Genomic DNA, 19305 nt, shown 5'->3' with positions numbered 1-19305 from the left:
TACTAAATTAATATTATAATAATAACCAAATTAAAATAAGTGATGAAATTCAGTAGAAAAACTGAAAATTTACTAAATTTGAAGTTTTTGAAATCTAAATAGAATCTCAGCTAAATTAATGGGTTTAGGAGCTTTATGGGACTGTTACTTCTCCCATAAAGCAAGAGATCCCCAAATACTTATATAAAGATTTTGTTTTTTTTCCCTACCCCCAATTGCTGTTACTTCTTGCAATTGTGTTTGTTTCTTAGGTTGACAGAGACATGTAGTATGTCTTTGAACAAAATTTTCACAAGTTTTTAGTTTTAGGATCTCTTGAGTTCCTTCACAAAATTTCAAAATTTTGCAAAAATTTTTGCAAAATTTGCAAAAATATCCATTATTCACTTTTCATTAGCAAAATTGGATCTCCATTCCTATTTGATACTATTTCTTTCTTTATTACATTTTAAAAATAGCCTCCCTGTATATATAAATACTTCTAGGTGTCCTCTCTGAAAGCATACAAATAGTTTAAAATAATGGAATCTAGATTTTAGAACTGGAAAGGGATCTTAGAGGTCATATTTTTTCATGATTACCAAGGACCATAAAGTCCTTTGTTTCATAATTAACGAATTTCATGTGTCTTTAAGATGAATAATAAAGCAATGACCTAGATAACTAAAGAGTGAGTAATTTTTAAACATAGTTTTTATTTGGCTTTTGAATATATTGTATCAAGTTGTTTTCCCCTCAGCAGATTTGTCATACTAATTATGCTCAACATAAACTAATAATATTAAGACCAATTTGAATTCCCAAGTGTTTTATATGGAGTCAGATGACCTGGGTTCAGATCCTGATTTTGCCAATTACCAGCTATATAACCTTGGGTAAATTACTTAATCTCTCTGAAATTGAGTTCCTTCATTTGTCTAAGATAGGATGGTTGGATTAGAAGACTTATTTTTTTCTGCTTTCACTTCTAACTCAAAATCTGTAATTCTATAAAGTATTTAAAAATGGCATAACAGAGAGTTCACTAGTGTGAAGATTTTGCTATAGGTTTTGTATATATGTGTGCCTAACCGAAGTGATTTTCACTATTTACATATTACAAACCAGACATAAAAAAGTTATCCTACTAAAGATTTAATTAATTCAATTGTTAATATGTAAACAAAGTTCTTTCTCCTCTTTTGAAACCCATACTTTGTGAGCCTAAGATTTATATTTCTTATTTCAAGCAAGCAATCAGCAAACATTTTATGCCATGTATTGGGGATACAGATTGAAAAGAGAGAGAGAGAGAGAGAGAGAGAGAGAGAGAGAGAGAGAGAGAGAGAGAGAGAGAGAGAGAGAAAGAGAAAGAAAGAATCTACCTTCAATGAGTTTACGTTCTGCTACATGTTCACTGAGAAGTGAATGTACAGTATATAGAAAAATAAATACACAATAATTTGAGAGAGTTGGGAGAAGGGGAGGAGTGGCACCTGAGCTAAAGAGAATATTAAATTTAAGTTTCTGAAAGGAGAGCAAGCATTTCAAGCAGGAGAGACCAAATTAACTTATTTTTATTGTGTATGTATTTAAATGGGTATATGTTGTTGTACATGTCTTCGCTATAGAATATTAGCCCCTTAAGAACAATGATTGTTTCATTTTGTCTTTGTATCTACAGCACCTGGCACATGATCAGTCTGTTTTAAATGCTTGTTGATTGATTAGGACATAGCAATGGAGTTAGGAGATGGAATGTCTCATGCAGGAAGCAGCAGGTAGTGTCATTTGGTGTATGAAGGGGAGTAAAGTGTAGTTAGCCTCAAAAGAGAGGCTGAAGCCGGATTATGAAGAACTTTAAATACCAGACAAACAGCAGATTGCATTTTTTCCTAGAGGCAATACAGAGCCACTGAAACAGCTTGCCTTAACATTTCATCAGTGTTTAAAAACAAGATATGATAATGCTACCTCACATTTATATAGCCCCTTATCATTTTTAAAGTGTTTTTTGGACAACTTGATGAGCTAGATATTGTAACAGTTAATAATGATTCTCATTTTACAGATGAGGGAAATGAGGTCCTGATAGATGAAGCTTCTTGCCCAGGGTTTCATGGTTGTTGCCTGGGGCAGGATTCAGATTTTGAGTCTGACACTCTTCTCATTACACAATGCTGCTTCTCGCTCTCAAAAAGGGTGGTATGAGATACTTAAGGAGGACAAGGATCACCTCTAGCTAGAGGAATCAGCTAAGGTTTCATAGAGAAGGGAACAACTGCACTAGTCTTTCAAGCAGAAGGATTTCAACAGCCAGAGATGAGAGGATGTAGGCAGGCAGGCAGAATTTGATGGGGTAGCAAGACGTAGTCCAGTTTGATTGTAACACAGTGTATAAAGGGAGATATTGCCAAATAAAATTGGAAAGGTAGGATGCCACCAGACTGTAGAACCCCTTGAAGTCATACTCAGGTAGACAGTAAGGAAGTACACTAAAGGTTTTTTGAGGAGAAGAGCAACATTTGCCTTGTGCATTAAGAAGATTAATTTGTCACCTAAGTTAAAAGATAAATAAGGAGAAGGGAGCACAGGGGGAAAACAATTATGATAACAATTACATTAGTCAGATGAGATAATGAGGGCTTGAACTTGTATGGTAGATATAAGAGCAGGATTGATGTAATGGATTTTAGGGGACAATTGGGATTTCTTGCATGTTTTTAGAACATGAATAATATTTTTAATACCATGCTACATATTACTTTTGGCATATGTGACTTGCACTAATACCATGTATTGGTGAATTCCCTCTAGTCGTATGGATTGTAAGCCATCAACACCTGCCTAGCCTGGGAAGCTCTTATCCATGTCCTTCCATAAGTTTACCTTAATTTCAGTTGACATCATGAGGACAATGGCAAGAGCAAAAAAAAAAAGGGACAGATTTGATGGTGCTAGGATCAACAGTTTTTAGACTGTAAATATTAACTTAGCTATTGTACTCTAAATGTGAGATCTTGTCCAATTCATGCACACACTGCTAGAGGAACTGAATTGTGTCAATCTTGACATCCTTACTGTAAACAAAATCAGAAGACAAAAGGAAGTTGTAGTGAAACAGAAGGATGGCTTAGACGTTGATGGAATTGGTTTTATCATATATTCAAAGATGACAAGAATCGCCACATCATGGGACATTTGATCATCTCATACTTCAGTGCCATGATAAGTATTTCCACTAAAGACCACCATGAAAACGTCTGCAGCTTATTTACCAGCATTTATTGTAGAAGATGAAGAGGTAAAAATATTCTATGTAGAACTCAGGAAGATCCTCCAAATTAAATATATATTTTTTATACTGTGTAACTTCAATTCATGAAAATTATGCAAGAAAATATGGTTCAAGATTAAGGAAGGTGGAAGGCAAACAAAAAAAAATCTTATTAATAGTGAAAAATAAAGGCATTCATATGATGCTGTGCCTGATTTTGTAATCTATTTATGGCAAAAGGTGATGACCTTGAGGTAAGGCTAATAACATAGAACTGTTATATTGAAAATAAAAATTTTTAAGCTGAAGTAGGAAAAAAGGTGTTTCCTGTGCATAGGGAACATTTTTTTCCCTCCTTTATCAAGAATAGAAGTAGTATATGAAAACCCAGGGAAATTTAAAAGACAATTGGCATTTTTATATAAGATATTTTTTGGTCTTACATATCCACACACAATGAAACAACTTGGACTTCTATGTGTTATAGATGAGTAACTAAAATGTCTTAATTTTTAATCTTTGAGTAATTTTTTATCTATAAGGCAGAGCTGTTCTATTTTTAAAACTCTGTGATATGTTAAAAAGTGTTTGTGCGTCAGCTTTGCTACTGTTTCCTTTCTTAAGGATTTCAAAAGTGATTGTTTATAAATCCTTCTTGAGTAGCTTATTGTTTCTTGTTAACGTTCTTAAATGGCTGTGTTTAAGGGAGAATTATCACATGAACAGACATCCTGATTAACCGGGTTTGGTTATGAAGGGGTGGAGAAAAAGTTGTACTTGAACTAAACAAATGTTTCTATAATATACATTCTTTTCATTGCGTCTGCCATATTCTTCCCAGGAATAACCAGAATCCACCACCAAACTCATATCCAATGTCCTGGTAAATTTCTGACATTGTTTTAATAAAACCCAGTAGAAAAGACAACAGACACAAAGTCAATAGCATCAGACCTTAAAAGCGGGTCTTGGTAAAATCAATGAACAAGCATTTTTTAAGTATCTTCTATGTTCCAGGCACTATGCTCAGTGCTGGGGATAAAAAGAAAGGTAAAAGATAGTTCCTCTCAAAGAACTCCTTTCAAGGAGCTCATACTCTAAAGAACTATGTACAAACAAGCTATGAACAGAAAAAATTAGAAATCATCAACTGAGGGAAGGCACTAGAATTCGAAGGGATATGGAAAAGGTTCCTGTAGAAGGTGGCATTTAGCTGGGAAGCCAGGAGGTATTTGTGAGAAGGGAGAGTATGCCAGGTAGGGACTGCCAGTGAGATTGCCTGGAATTGATGGAAGGTTTTGTTAGTTTAGAATTAAATCAGCCACATTAGAATATATAAAATACTAGACTTGATTATCTGCATATTCTCTTCAAGGTTATTTTAAAACATTACTAGTGACAGAAGCAAAAAATGGTTTTAAGTTACTGATAACCTAGAGACTGAAAAAATATTAAAGAATAATAATTTAAGTTTATACTAAGGGGAGGAGAAACATTAGAATAAATTCTTGGAAGTGGGACTGAAGAAATTATATGTTACAGAGATGATACAAGCTAATCAATCATCCTGTCATCAAGTGCTGTTTGGGGATACAAATACAAAAAAAAAGGATATTATTTCTGCCCTCAGGAAGCTTATGTTCTATCAGAGGAGACAACATTAGATTGTGAATTCTTCATTAGATTGTAAGTTCCTCGAGGACAGGGTCTGTGTTTTGCCTCTTCATAGTTGCTTAGAACTGTGTCTGGCATATAACAGGCACTTAATAAATGCTTATTGACTGACTGATAATATGTACTTGTTTAGGTATATACAGAATAAATGCAAGGTAGTTAAATATAAAGTAAGGAGAGAGGGTAAGGGCAGCTAGGTGGCACAGTGGAGAGTGCCAGGCCTAGAGTTAGGAAGGCTTGTTTTCCTGAGTTCAAATCTGGCCTCAGGTAAACCTAGGCAAGTCACTTAACCCTGTTTGCCTCATTTTCCTCATCTGTAAAATGAACTCTAGAAGGAAATGGCAAATCATTCCAGTACCTTTGCCCAGAAAACCCCAAATGGGGTCACAAAGAGTTGGATATGACTGAAGTGACTGAACAGCAGTAAGAGAAGGTACCAGAATTTGAGACCTGTGGTCTTGAATGAAGAAAAAGGATTCTAAGAGTACAAACTTTCCCAGTGGTACCTGCTTAGCTGCTGCTTCTGCTGTGGGTGCCTAGGTCACTGTTGCGTTATGCCTGCCCAACACAGACGGCATAAGCTTTCAGGCTGGGAACTTACACAGATCAGAACTTGCTAGAATGCAGGAGTATTGGACTAAAATGGAAAAAGAAGAAGTGTAGTTTTACTGGAATCAAGACCCACAGTTGGCATCCTTTAGAGGGTGGAATGTAATCCATGTTTCCATCCTCCAGTTGTTGACTACACAGCCTTTGGGGTCATGCCATGGACCCTCCAGTTAGCCATGGCTCCCTCTTAGAGATCTCTGATTTGGAAAAAAGATGATGGCTAGTTGAATAGAGAGAAGGGGTCAGATGGGAGAGATGTTGTAGAGTTGGACATTTTGGCAGTTTTTAAGATTTAATAATGTGGGATGAAGGAGAATAAGGACTTAAAAGTAATGCCAGTGTTATGAACCTGGGCATCTTGAAGAATGATAATGCCTTTGAGAGATAGGGGAAAATTTGGAAGAGGGGTAGATATGAGGGAAAATATGAGTACTGTTTGGGTATGTCAGATTTGAGATTTTACCAGTACACTCAGTTTGAAATGTCTAATATGCAGCTGATGCAGGATGAGTGCTGAAGAAAGAGATTGGACTTGTATGTATAGACTTGTGAGTGAGATGAACAAAAATAAAGCAGTAAAGCTGATGAAGTGATCAGGAGAAAGACTATAGAGAGAGAAAAGAGAAGACAACAGAGCCTTGAGGAGCACTCATTAAGGAGCACTCATTAAGGATGAACCAGCAAAGTAGCTTGAGAAGTGATCAGAAGGAGGAAAACAAGGAGAGAAGAGAGGAATCACTGAAAACCCATAAAGGACACAGTACCAGGGAGGAGAGGGTAGTCAGCAGTGTTAAATGCAGCAAAGTCAAGAAGGATGAATCTTGAAAAAAGACCATCAGGTAATAATGATTACCACATGAGATTGTGTTTATATGTAGCGAGGGAAAAGACAGAACCATTAAGGATATCACAGAATTTTTGGTGTTCATTGACAGGTAGAATAGTTATATTATCCATAGAATTTGGAAAATTAGACACTGGAAATATTCTTTTCCAGAATGTGGTGGATGTATAACAGTCCTCCAAAGTCAATGATTTGTATCTCTATCTTGTGTCAATATATCAGAGTAGAGAAGAAATGTGGGAGTTATCCATATAAAAATAATAAAAAGAAGAGAGAGGAGTTGAATTTCTGGCATGAATGGTACATAATTTAGCCTTTGTATTTGTTAGACTTCATTTGCCTTATTACTCATGTTCTCATACTACTGGACCAGCAGAATGTCCGTAAACCTAAGCATTTTTTAGTTCCTACCAAAAAAGGTAACTCTTTATGTTCTACTAAAATTATCTTGTCTTTCCACATTGGATTTTTAAAAATCATAGTAATAGACATCAACCTAATGTTTTATACCAGCAGGTCAAAGGTTTCCAGTTGCAGTATTGCTCAATGTGTGGATTAAATGTGGGAAACACTATAATAGAAAAAAAAGTTTAGAGCTTTTCCTGGTTTTTGATGGTAAATGGAGATATCTATATTACTCTCTCTTAACATATTTTGAAATATTCTTCTTTAATGTCTTCTAATGCTTTAGGTTTAAAATATTAATGTAAAAATAATGAGAAGAAAGAAGTACAAATATTCAGCCATTAAAATATTTGCTTTTTGGGAATGCTAAAACTTCTGCCAAATTTGCTTGGCTTATTTTTTTACTTCTGCTATTTTTTTCCCTTTGGTGGCAGGACTTTGCTCCCACTCACTTCCACTCTAGCTAAAAACAGCTTAAACTTTAAGCCTTTTTACATCCGGTGACAACAGTGTTGATAGTGGGAGTGGTTGCTTTACTTCCAGCTTCAGAAACTCCTACTGTGTGTCTGGTTTGAAGGAAGGTTATAATCTAACACTTTGAAAGGAGGTTTGTTAAGGGTGACAGAATCAAGCTTAATCTCAAGGCCTTTTTTAGTTAACGTAACTTGACAATGATTTTAAATTATTTTAGCATTTTATAATTTTGAATTCATCTTATATGGATCTTTGAAATAATTAGGTAATTTAGGTGGTGGGGAAGATTTCTATTTAAGATCTTGGAGCTGGGAGCTACTTCTGATAAACCATCAGATTCAGAGGAGCAGCATAAAGTCTAACATTCTCCCTGAAAACTCTCCTGTTTAGGTACAACACCAATATCCTTTCCCAATGCATATTGCTTAATAAGATCAATGCCCTTTTTTGTGTTGTTGAAAAGCTGAGAACTTGTGGAAAGAGTTCCACCTGACTACTTGATCCCAATCATGTGACCTTGAATAAGTCACTTAACCTCTAAGATATTGTTTCCTTTTCTATAAAATTAGGATAATACTCTGCCAACCACACATGATATTGTGATAGTCAAATAAATTAATATATTTGAATGGACTATAATAAACTGGCACTATCCAGCCCTTTGCCTTCAGGTCAGTAAAATACATACTCTTGTACTTATTCATTTATTAGGCAAAGGCTAAATAGCTTGTCCAAAGTTTGTTACAAATCTCCAATTTTATATAAAGATAATTGACTGGAGCAGAAGTCACATCATTTGTTAGAGGACGACATTTCCTCTGTCAGACTCCAGGTGGGAGATCCTCAGAGCTCTCTGTGTCTGGAGTGCAGACTCACTTTCCATTGATGACATCCATCATCTCAACAGTGATGCTATTTGGAGATACTTCAGAGCTTCTTAAGAAGGCAGAGCCCTGAGAAGAACAGGGTAGTTAAAGAATGAAGAGCAGGTAGAAAATTGGTGCAAAGAATTATTTATTTTGTATGTGGTTTTTACATGTCATTAAAGCTGTTTTAAAAATGTTTTGGCCTACATGAGAAGTTCTGAGGAGCTTTTGTCAGAGAAGACAAGTTGCTGGAGCCTGGCATGGTATTGCACAACTGTAATATCTGGCCTGCAAAGCTGCAACGAGCAGATCTCCAGAGCTTGGAAGCTCTGAGCTTCAGTGGGCTGTACAGAGTAAGGATCCTCATGAAGTTCTCCACGAATTTCGTGAATACACAGGTGACCTAAAGAGGGATAAACCACCTCAGGTCCCTAATGGAGCAAGTGTAAAGTCCCATGCAGATGAGTAGTGGGATTGGGAAGGGGGGGGGAAGGGAGAGAGAGACAGAGAGATAGAGAAGCTGGGAAATTGCTATGGAATTAATGCTTTAAAATTACTCTATTAATAGCTTCAAGATATGGAAGATCAAGATGATAGAGGCTAGGCCAGTTTAGTAGGAATGTCAGATTTGTGAAAAGGAATAATATGAAATGTCTGGAAGGGGAAGCTGGATTCGTATTATAAAGGGCTTTAAATATCGAGATGAGAAATTTGTATTTAATCCCAGACACAACAGGAAGTTGGTGGGGCTTTTTGAGCAGGGGATTGATAGAGTCATACCTGTGCTTTAGGATTTATCACTTTGGTATCTATGTGGAACATAGACTGGAGAGGAGAGAGTCTTAAAACAGAGAAATTAAATAGGAAGCTATTAAAAATAGGCTAGGGAGGAGGCAGAGTCAGGATGGCAGAGTAGCAGGAAGAAATACAGCCTAACTTTCCCGCTAACCTTCCTCCACTAAGATCTAGGAAACTGAACTCTGATGAGGAAATCAAGAAAATGTCACAGTTGGTCATTTTTCTAACCTAGGGCAGCTCAGGAAGAGAAACAGGACTGCAGACACTGGAGGCAGGGTTGTCCAGGAGCACGCCATGTATAGACTATTACAGCCTGACTGGGCACCAGGACAGGAAGCACTGGAGCAAAAAGGGATCTCATGGGATCCTTGAAGTAGCACAGAGTGAAGGAACAGGTGCAGTGTGGCAGCTCTTTCCTCCCATACCCAGTTCTGAGTTAGATTAAGTAGGGACTCTGCCCATAGGAGTGGTGCTAAAGTTGAAGCAAATGGTTGCAGTGTGGCTCTTGCAGGGCAAGATTCCCAGACCAAAGAGGAGTCTATATTTCAGTCTCTCTCTGAACCTGCAGAGCCTCCCTGCAGACTAATAGTGGCTGAGTCCAGTAGTACCCTACTGAAACTCCCAACCAGAGATAAATTGATAGACCCAAACCTGGGGCAGGAACTTGTAGTCTTCAGATGAGGAAGGCAGTGAGCAGATCTTGCTCCCAGTTGCATCACTCTGGGATCATTGAAAGCTTGCAGGTCCCCAGCCTGAGCTGCAAAAGTAGCAGAAGGACATAAGAGGCCAGAAGCTCAAGCCAGATATCCCTAGAAGTGCTCAGAGCCAAGCATTAGCATAAAGTCCAAAGTCAAGAAAGAAGCTGGAAAAATGAGCAAATAAAAAAAGCTATTATGGTGACAGGGAAGTTCAAAATACGAATCCAGAAGAAGAGAATGACTTTAAAACATTTATAAGCAAAGCCTCAAAGAAAAAATGCATCTTGGACATGAGCCCAACCAAAATTCCTTAAAGAATTAAAGCAAGACTTTAGAAAAAAAAAGAGCAAAAAAAGACTTTCAAAAAATAGTCTGGGGAAGAGATAATAAGAGCCTGAAATAAGGTGATGAATTGACAATATTTAGGAACTTGAATGGGTGTATAGAGTGGGGAAGAGTGAAGAGTTGAGAATAAACCTGGGTGACTAAAGACTAGTGATGTCTTCAGCAGAAGCAGTAGGATTTTGAAGAGGGGTAAGTTTAGAGGGAAAAGGCAAGTTTCATGTTTAGTTTTACCTATAGATCTTACAACTATAAGCTCAACAGGTATTTGGTGATCTGGGGCGGAAGCTCAGGAAAGAAAGGAGGACAATGGAAAGAGCACTGGGTTTAAAATTAATTCTTGGGTTCACATCCCTTCTTTGCTGCTTCCTTACCCAAATGACCGCTTAAGTCAAACCACTTAAACTCTTTGGGTCTCAATTTCTTCAACTATAAAGTAACAAAGGTGAACTAGATCAACTCTACTGATGATCTATTGTGATATGTAACTTAGTTATCTGAATAAGCATGGTAGTTAGATGCCTGAGAGTTGATGAGATCACTAAGAAAACATGTATATAGAGAGAAGAGGGAAAGAAGCCTTGGAAGACACTCAGGGAGTGGATCATGGGTAATGATTCATCAAAGACTGGAGAGTAGTCAGACAAGGCAGAAAAAGAACCAAGGAAAAGCAATATCGTGGAAGTCAAAGGAGGGAAAGAGTATCTAGGAAGGAGGGGAGACTCAAAAGCAGGAGAGATATCAAGATAGTGATGACTTAACCACTGAATTCCATTCTTGAGAAAGTAAGCTCCTGAGAGCAAATATTGTTTTTGCCTTTGCATTCCCAGGACACAGCACAAGTGCCTGGCACATAGTAAGCCCTTTGATTGTTGATTCATCATTGAGCAATCAAGAAATTGTTTGTAACCTTAGAGTACAGTTCCAATGAAGTGGTATGGTCAGAAGCCAACTTGTAAGAAGAAGAGAGGGAGGTGATTAAATGCTTTTTATTTGAAGTGGAAGCAACATATAAAGATAGCTTTTTTTTTCTTTCTAGGAGTTTGATTATAAAAAGAAAGGCATTGAATTATAGATTGTTTGGAAAGATAAAATGAAAAGCTGGAAGACACCAGGGCATGTGTATAGGCTGCAGAAAGAAGGACCTAGTAGATAAGGAGAAATGAAACATTTGGAATAGTAGGGGATATATGATAGAAGAAACAGTCTCCTAAAAGGGGACAGGATAAAGGATGCTAGTAAGCCAGTTGTTCTTGGCAAGAAGGATCGTCTCTTTGTCAGAGACAAACCTAACTTCAGTAAAGTGCAGTGAGGAAACCTGGCGTGGTAGATGGCTGATCTCAGCTGTCAAGATCAGGGAGACTGGTTTTCAAGTCCTGCTTCTGATAGGTACTGGCTGTGTGACCCTGGACATGTAACCTAACCTTTCAGTGCCCAAAGCAATACTCTTAAAACTATAAGAAGTAAAGTAACTGCCAATCTGCATAGAATAGGTGGGGAAAAGGGGTTACTCACTGGGAATTCCCTACACCAGTGAAATTGCAAGGATGGGCAAAATAATAATAATAGAATCAGGGCAAAATGTGATAAATACCATAATGTAAAGGCAAAGTACTCTAGAGATTGAGAGGTGGAGAGGTCATATCTGTTTGGAAAAAGCAGGGAATGTTTTTTGAGGTGGGCATGCAGGGATGATTTTAAGTTTAATTGGTAAGAATGAGAAGGAAGCTATTCCAGAGGCAGGGGGCAGCTTGAGTAAAGGCACAGAGGCAGGAAGGTGAAGGTCATGTTCAGGCTGACAGAATGGAAGGCGGAATACTAAAAAAAAATGCTGGAAAAGATGGTTTAGAGCCAGAGTATAGAGGACCTTGAATGGAAGTTTCAGTATAATTTGATAGACAGTCAGCATCAAACAAGATCTCAATGGACTAAAATGACCAAATTCAAAAGGAGAAAATTTAGTAGAGGCACAAGTAAATTTCTAGGACTCTTCAACCTTCCCTTTTCCTCTCCTTCCCTTCCTCCCCCCTCTTTTCCCATTCCCATCCTTCTCTCTATCCTTCCTCCTTCTTCCCTTCCCTGGCCTAGACCATGCCATGGTGGAGATGGCAGAGGAGACCATGGAGCCCGCCGAGGCAGACATCATGGGGCCGTGCCAAGACAGGTTCTCCAAAACGGCCACGTTCCTAACCGGCGAGCTGACAGCCACCAGTGAAGACTATAAACTTCTGGAAAATATGAACAAAATTACTCGCTTGAAGTTTCTAGAAATGAAAGATATTGCAGTAAACATAAGTAGAACCCTAAAGGACTTAAACCAGAAATCTGCAGCACTTCAGCCTTATCTGGATCAGGTCACTTTAACTGAGGAGCAAGTAGCAGCTCTGGAGCAGGCAGCTTACAGGGTGGATGCATATTCAAAGAAGCAAAGTACAAGAAGTTAGAGAGGCGATGAAAGGATTCTTTAGCACAGAGATTTCAACTACAAGAATGTTTCCTAAGAGTTTAAATAAGTGGGGTGGAACTTAACACGATGCTTCCGTTCCTGAAAGGAGACAGTGCTGCTGATCCAAGGAGAATCCCAGCCCCCACCTCTGGTGGGATGTGTAACTTTGGCCACCCCTTGGTGTTTCCTAAACCTGCAGCCCCTGGATCCTCATCTTGTTGTGTGCTTCATTGTGTGCCCTGGACCAAGGCTCGGAAATCAGGATCAACCCCATCTAGAGCAGACACAAAGGAGAGTTCTCATCTCCCTGTCTCCTCCCTTCTTCCCTTTCAGCTAGGGCTCCACCTTGGACTCTCTGTTATAAATGTGTCCCCCACCCCCTTCATAACCTATTCTTCAATTTAAATAATAAATGCCCATTTATGAACCTCAAAAAAAAAAAGGAAATTTCTACACTTGGACTCAAAAAAATCATTTCTCTCAGTACAGAGTGAGGGAAATGTGACTAGACAACAGTTCATGTTGGGGAAAATAACAAGGAGATTTTTAGTGGACTAAAAACTCACTGAGTTAATAGTGTATCATAGCAGCAAAACAAATATTATACCATCTTAGGCTGAATTAAGACACTGTGTCTAGAACAAGGAACGCAGTAGTTCTGTCATACTCTTCATCGGTCAATCCAGCTTTGGACACCGCATTTTTTTAAGACATAGACATGCTTCAGCAAATCCAGAAAGAAGTTACTAGCATGATAAGAGAATTGGAAAACTTGTTATATGAGTAGTACTTGAGGAAATTGGTTTGTTTTTGGGGGGGGGGGTTAAGCTTTGAAGAAGAAAAATTTAGAAGAGTACATAATAACTGTCTTCAAGGACAGTTTCAAAGAACTGCCATTTGGAAGATTTATTCTGCTTAGCCCCATAAAACAAAACTAGAAGCAATGGAATTGAAGTATGATGAAGTAGTTTGAAGCTACCTGTTAAGGAAAAACTTCTGAACAATTAGAATTATCCAGAAGTGAAATGGACTACCTTGAGAGTTAATGGGTTCCTCCTCATAGGAGGGGTTTTTTTTTTGTTTATTTGTTTGTTTTTTGGTGAGGCACTTAGGGTTAAGTGACTTGCCCAGGGTCACACAGCTGGCAAGTGGAAAGTGTCTGGTCTGAGGCCAGACACAGGAGGTTTTAAAGCCGAGGCTGGGTGACCATTTCTTAGGGATGGTGAGGGGTTTGACACATACAGGTTAGCCTAGAGGATCTCTGAAGTGCCTGTTCTTTGATTCTATGAGTAAGAGGGATTGGGAACAGAAGAAACAGACAGACTAGGTGGGACACTACGGAAATAGTACAAAGGAGAAGCAATGGTGACCTGAACTGTATTCTGGCCAATTCAGATTCAATATCTAGGCATCTAAACATGCAAAGCACATGTGCTGGAAAGATTAAAAGTGATAGTTCCTGTCAATTCATCCTATGCTGAGATACATATATAGTATAACGTATATATATAAATATAATGCCAAGTAGAGTGTCATAGGAGCAGCTAGGTGACACAGTGGATAGAGTGCCGAGCCTGGAGTCTGATTTCAAGTTGGCCATTTCAGCAAGTCATTTTATCTCTAAGCTGCAGTTTCTTCATCTGAAAATATGGATGATACTTTCACTAGCGCATCACAGAGTTATTGAGCATAAAGTATTCTGTAAACTCTAAAATACTTTATAAACATGAGGGATTATAGGGGCATATATGTAAAGCAAAGAGCTGTCAATTTCTTCTCAAAAGACCTAGAGTCCTGATTCTGCCACATGATAGTTGTGTGACCTTGAATAATTTACTTCTCACTGTTTCATTTTCTTCATCATTAAACTGAACATGATCATATTGCAAACCTCTCAGGTTTGTTGTGAGGATTAAATAAGATAACATATGCAAAGTTCTGTTATAATCATAAGGCTATATAAATTTTAACTATTATTATAACAGGTCTTTATGGTAAAATCAAGGTTAATGTATCCCCCTCAAAACAGTGTTCTAGCAAATTTAGTCTGGCTTTAATGATTTACTTTTATTACCATTATATTTTTGCAACTTTAATGAAGTCTTGTTAGTGTTTACTGAGGATAAGTTCCAAAAAATTCCTCAAATTTTTTTAACAAATTCAATATTTTAGAGACTTTGACCTTGCCTTCTACAAAATGCAGTGTTTTTATTATTACCTTGATAAAAAAAAAGATACTCCAGAAGTGGTTTAGAAATTAGGAAACTTCTTTCAGGATTATTGATGCATCTATTCTCACCATGGGAAGAACTTAGAGAGAAGAATGAACAGAGATAGGATCCTGGTAGTAAGGGGAAGGTTGAGGAACCAACAAGAGCTGACACAGTTTTGTTCTCCACCTCTGCTTCTCAGTCAACATCCTTTATGTCCACTGATATCCGTAAAGGCAGAGTAGCTGGTGAAAGGGTACACAAGGAATAATTACTCAATTCCTTAATATCATTTTTTTAGTATTAAAATATGGAGCAATAAAGTTATCTAAGCTAATAATGTATTTTAAAACCCAATTGTATGATAAATATTAAAATGCTATATGGAGGCATTTTGTAGCAGGTTTTCTTATTGTTTTTAACCTTAAAGATAATCGTTTTGCTTTTGTAAACTGTTTTGACTAAAAACAGCTAAAAGATGTAATAGAAATAAACAAACTGTTTTTACTCTTTTAGATCCCAATTTTGTTCGGACATTTCTTACAACATATAGATCTTTCTGCAAGCCTCAAGAGCTACTGAGTCTTCTAATAGAGAGGTCTGTAAGTTTAAGATTTTATCATTTTTAAAACATAAGATTGAGCTGCCAAGTTTGTATTTCTTAGAGACATTCTGATTGTTTCATTGGTAACAATATATTGTGTTGTAATGTTATTTAAAATAAACAAAGCCTTTTCATTGTGGTTTGCTTCTTTATAGTTTAGTAACTTTGAGCAACTATTAAATTCAAAGATTGTTAAAAACTTTGCTTATTATAAGTAAATTCGTTATTTGAAATTTCTGGCTTGATTTCAATTTAATTTATTAGTAATTTTCTTTAGATTCTTCTGAGAAATAGCAAATAGAAATAGAATAAAAAGTTTGTAGTTGTTAATTAGCAATTTGTTTCATTCTGTACTAGGTTTGAAATTCCAGAGCCTGAGCCAACAGAAGCTGATAGGATAGCAATGGAGAATGGAGATCAACCCCTGAGTGTGGAACTAAAACGGTTTAGAAAAGAATATATCCAACCTGTACAACTTCGGTGAGTGTTAAGGGAAAATGGTAATTCACATTTATAGAGAGCTTTAAGATTCACAAAGCACTTTATGTTAGACATGTGTATATGTGTGTATTTATAAAATTTTCATTTGATCCTCTCTAAAACCCTGTGATGTAAGTGCTGTTATTATCTCGATTTTACAGACAAGAGAAATGAGGACCAGAGAGGTTAAGTTGACTTGTCCATATAGTATTGGATACAGAATTCACACCCAAATCTTCCTAATTCCAAATCCAGCACATTATCTACTATACCACACTGCCTCTCAATTATCTATATATCAGAATTATAACATGTCTTTGATCAGCCTCTAATCAAAGATAGTATAGAAAATTGACCCACAGACGAGTTATGTTTTCGTTTAGTGCTTACCGACCAATATATAAGGACAAGTTTAGGTTCTTATGTAATTCACTCAATCTTTTTTTTTTTTGTAAATGCAACAGAGTACTAAACGTATGTCGGCATTGGGTAGAACACCACTTCTATGATTTTGAAAGAGATGCAGATCTTTTGCAACGACTGGAAGAATTTATTGGAACAGTAAGGGGTATGTTTATTATGTGTTTTGTCTTTTTAATACATATGGTAAGTACATTAGTTTTATAGCCAGTCATACTTGATGTTAACCACCGGCTAACATAATCATTGATGCTCCAACACAAGCCACTGCAACTGTTTTAAAAATGGATAAATTCATCAAACAGTTTATTACTCTACAAGCATCCAAAAATAAATTTTTTTTATCCTATTGAACAGCTACTTATTTAAATGTACTATGACCCAATTGATTGTTTTAACGCTAAATAGACGTGTCCTTAAGACAAGCAAAATCAGGGATGTTATTCAGTTAATAGATAATAATGTTCTCTATGGGGGAACTAAGAAGTCCTATAGCTATACTATAATCACAAGTGGACACATCAACACTTCCTGGTTTCCTCATTACATAAAAAAATTATATGGTAATTTATCAACTGATAACATATCAAATGATAGCATATGAATATAATCTTCATCTTTGGTATAATTAAAGTCACATTCCATAAATGTGAGTTTTCTCATGTCACATTTTGTGATGGATCAATTTGAAAATTGTGCTTTAATATTATTTAACGCTGTACTTTTCTGGTTGTCATTTACAGCCTATACTTTGCAGTATAAGAACAGTCTAAAATAGACATAGGTAATAATTGTGTCATTCACTTGTTTGTGGTGAATTGATGTGCTGTTGGAAAAACCAGGAAGTTAACTTAATACTTTAACCCTGAAAAGAGGCTAATTTACTTATAAAGACTTTTCACCTTGGTAGTGATTCTGGGTTTCAGTCTCTAATGTTATAATGGTACATTCCAGAAATTTAATAGAATTCAAATGTAACTTTTACTTTTTTAAAATATATATAATTTTTAATAACACATTTTAGGCAAAGCAATGAAGAAATGGGTTGAATCTATCACTAAAATTATCCAGCGGAAAAAAATGGCAAGAGACAATGGACCAGGACATAATATTACTTTTGAAAGTTCACCTCCTGCAGTTGAGTGGCATATAAGCAGACCTGGACACACAGAGACTTTTGACCTACTCACCTTGCACCCAATAGAAATTGCTCGACAGCTCACTTTACTTGAATCAGATCTCTACCGGTATGCAATTTGACAAACAAAAGAGCCATGATTTTTATGCAAAATAATTCCATGTTGTTAAGATATTTTCAAGCACTAAGTCATCCTGTGTCACAGTTTTCTTTCTGTTATGGCAGAAATTGTTGTATGTAAGAAATTAAAATTAATCATAATTTTCCTTTATTATAAGATTACCTGAAGATGAAATTACAAATGACTTTTTAAAAAGCCATTTGAAATTTTAAGCTTTACAACTTATCAGGTGTCTAGAGAGATCTTTATCAAAATGTTTGCATTTCTGAGGTCACTCTATATTTTGGAATAAGTCAGTTTTTGTTTTTTTAACTCTTCCCTCACTCACTCACCAAGGTATGCCAGCAACTAAGCCAACCCTATCCTAGTTCAACAACTTTTGCTGGCAGACTCTTAGATGAAAATCTTTTTAATAGCAGTAACAGGAGTTTCTTCTATAAGTTGTCACTTTGAATATGAACTGGGCAGTGGACTGTCCTAGTTAAGGTTGGAGAGGCTGATCATCAGAAAGTTGACCACCTGGCAATTTGGCAGAGCAGCTCATAGAGTGGTTCTTATAAACTTCAGAAGAAATGTTTTTCCCAACAAAATCATGGGTCATTTAAAATGTTACATGTTTGGAAGCTTATAGCTTATGCATCAGCTTGGGGAAACCACTGCTGCCCCTTAGGCATAGCTGCTAAAAATCAGATTGAAACAAATATCAACCTATATAATATATTAAATATAAGCCACAACCTGAATTTGCATTTGTGAATTTCAAATTTTGTTATCTATATCAGGTCATCTTACCATCATAGGAAATAGTAATTGATCTTTTAACTAAAAAGTGATCTTAGTCATTAATAGTCTGCTGTGTAAGAAGTCATAAAACCAGAATTCCAGATTCATGGTGATTTTAATTCAAAGTGACTCACCTGTTGTGGAACCATTCTAATGTCAAAATTCTAAACATTGTACAATTACTGAAGGTATTTTATTGGGTTAGCCTGCATCAAGTGGAAGGTAAGTCTTGATGCTTCTTCCCATAATAACTTTATAATTATGTGAAAACAATACATTCACTCTATTAAGAGACTGACCTAAAATAAATACTCTTCTATTCCCTTCCTCAATATCCCCAAGCTCAGAAAGGAAGGGGGAAAACTTCCAACTTATTATATTGGCCAAAAAAACTATAAGAAACATCCTACACCCATGCAATGACAGCATTTATGCCAGTGGACTTACTACTAAAATAACCTTTGCAACTCTACCTCTATCTCTTCTTCCTCTTAACTTTCCCCTAGTCAGTGAAGGTCTTGACTACATCTCTCTTCTAAAACCATGGCCAGTTATGCTTTTCCAGACTTCCATTCTGTTTTGATGTATCTGGTGTCCCTTTTCCTAGTGAAATTAAAAATCTTAAGTTTGTATTTAAAATTTCAATATCATTTATTTGAATAACTGCATGAAAAAACTAGGAACGTGTGGACATTTATCCATCAAAAACTGACACTGTATTTTTAAATAAAAGATATAAAAATCTACATTAGGTATTTCCTATGTCTTTTTTGTAATTAAGTTGACAGCTTATAAATTGCAACTTTATATCTGATCATTTCAAAATGTTGTTCTACCCTGTCTGCCTGCTAATTTCTCTATAAAATGGAAATCTTCAAATTGGTCTGTTATCTTAAAGGATTAAGTAACATTTTATAGTTCATTGAAGAGGCTTTGTTTTCAAATTAAAGCCCCATTTCAAAGCTGAAATTCTGTGACAAGCATGTATGAAAATATCACAAAATCTGCAGAATAAATTTGTTATATTTATTCTGTATAATGGAAAACCTCTCCACGTATTATTATAAAAAGGCAGATATATCACAAAATTCCTTCTTATTTGTTCCAGATATTAGGGACTCCCCTTTGAGGTGATTT

General features: G+C 36.4%; 1 protein-coding gene across 1 annotated transcript in view; it reads left to right on the top strand.

The window, feature by feature from the left end:
- Positions 1 to 19305, top strand: part of SOS1 (SOS Ras/Rac guanine nucleotide exchange factor 1) — a 186146-nt gene that overhangs the window by 113210 nt on the left and 53631 nt on the right. The window contains 4 exon segments of the mRNA XM_020976979.1: positions 15139 to 15220; positions 15584 to 15706; positions 16171 to 16274; positions 17151 to 17373. Of these exon segments, the coding sequence (XP_020832638.1) occupies positions 15139 to 15220; positions 15584 to 15706; positions 16171 to 16274; positions 17151 to 17373 (532 nt within the window).

This window comes from Phascolarctos cinereus, unplaced genomic scaffold (assembly GCF_003287225.1).
Source record: "Phascolarctos cinereus isolate Bilbo 61053 unplaced genomic scaffold, phaCin_HiC Scaffold_2;HRSCAF=192, whole genome shotgun sequence".
Classification (NCBI taxonomy): Eukaryota; Metazoa; Chordata; class Mammalia; order Diprotodontia; family Phascolarctidae; genus Phascolarctos; species Phascolarctos cinereus.
This window is presented reverse-complemented; position numbering and strand designations above follow the sequence as displayed.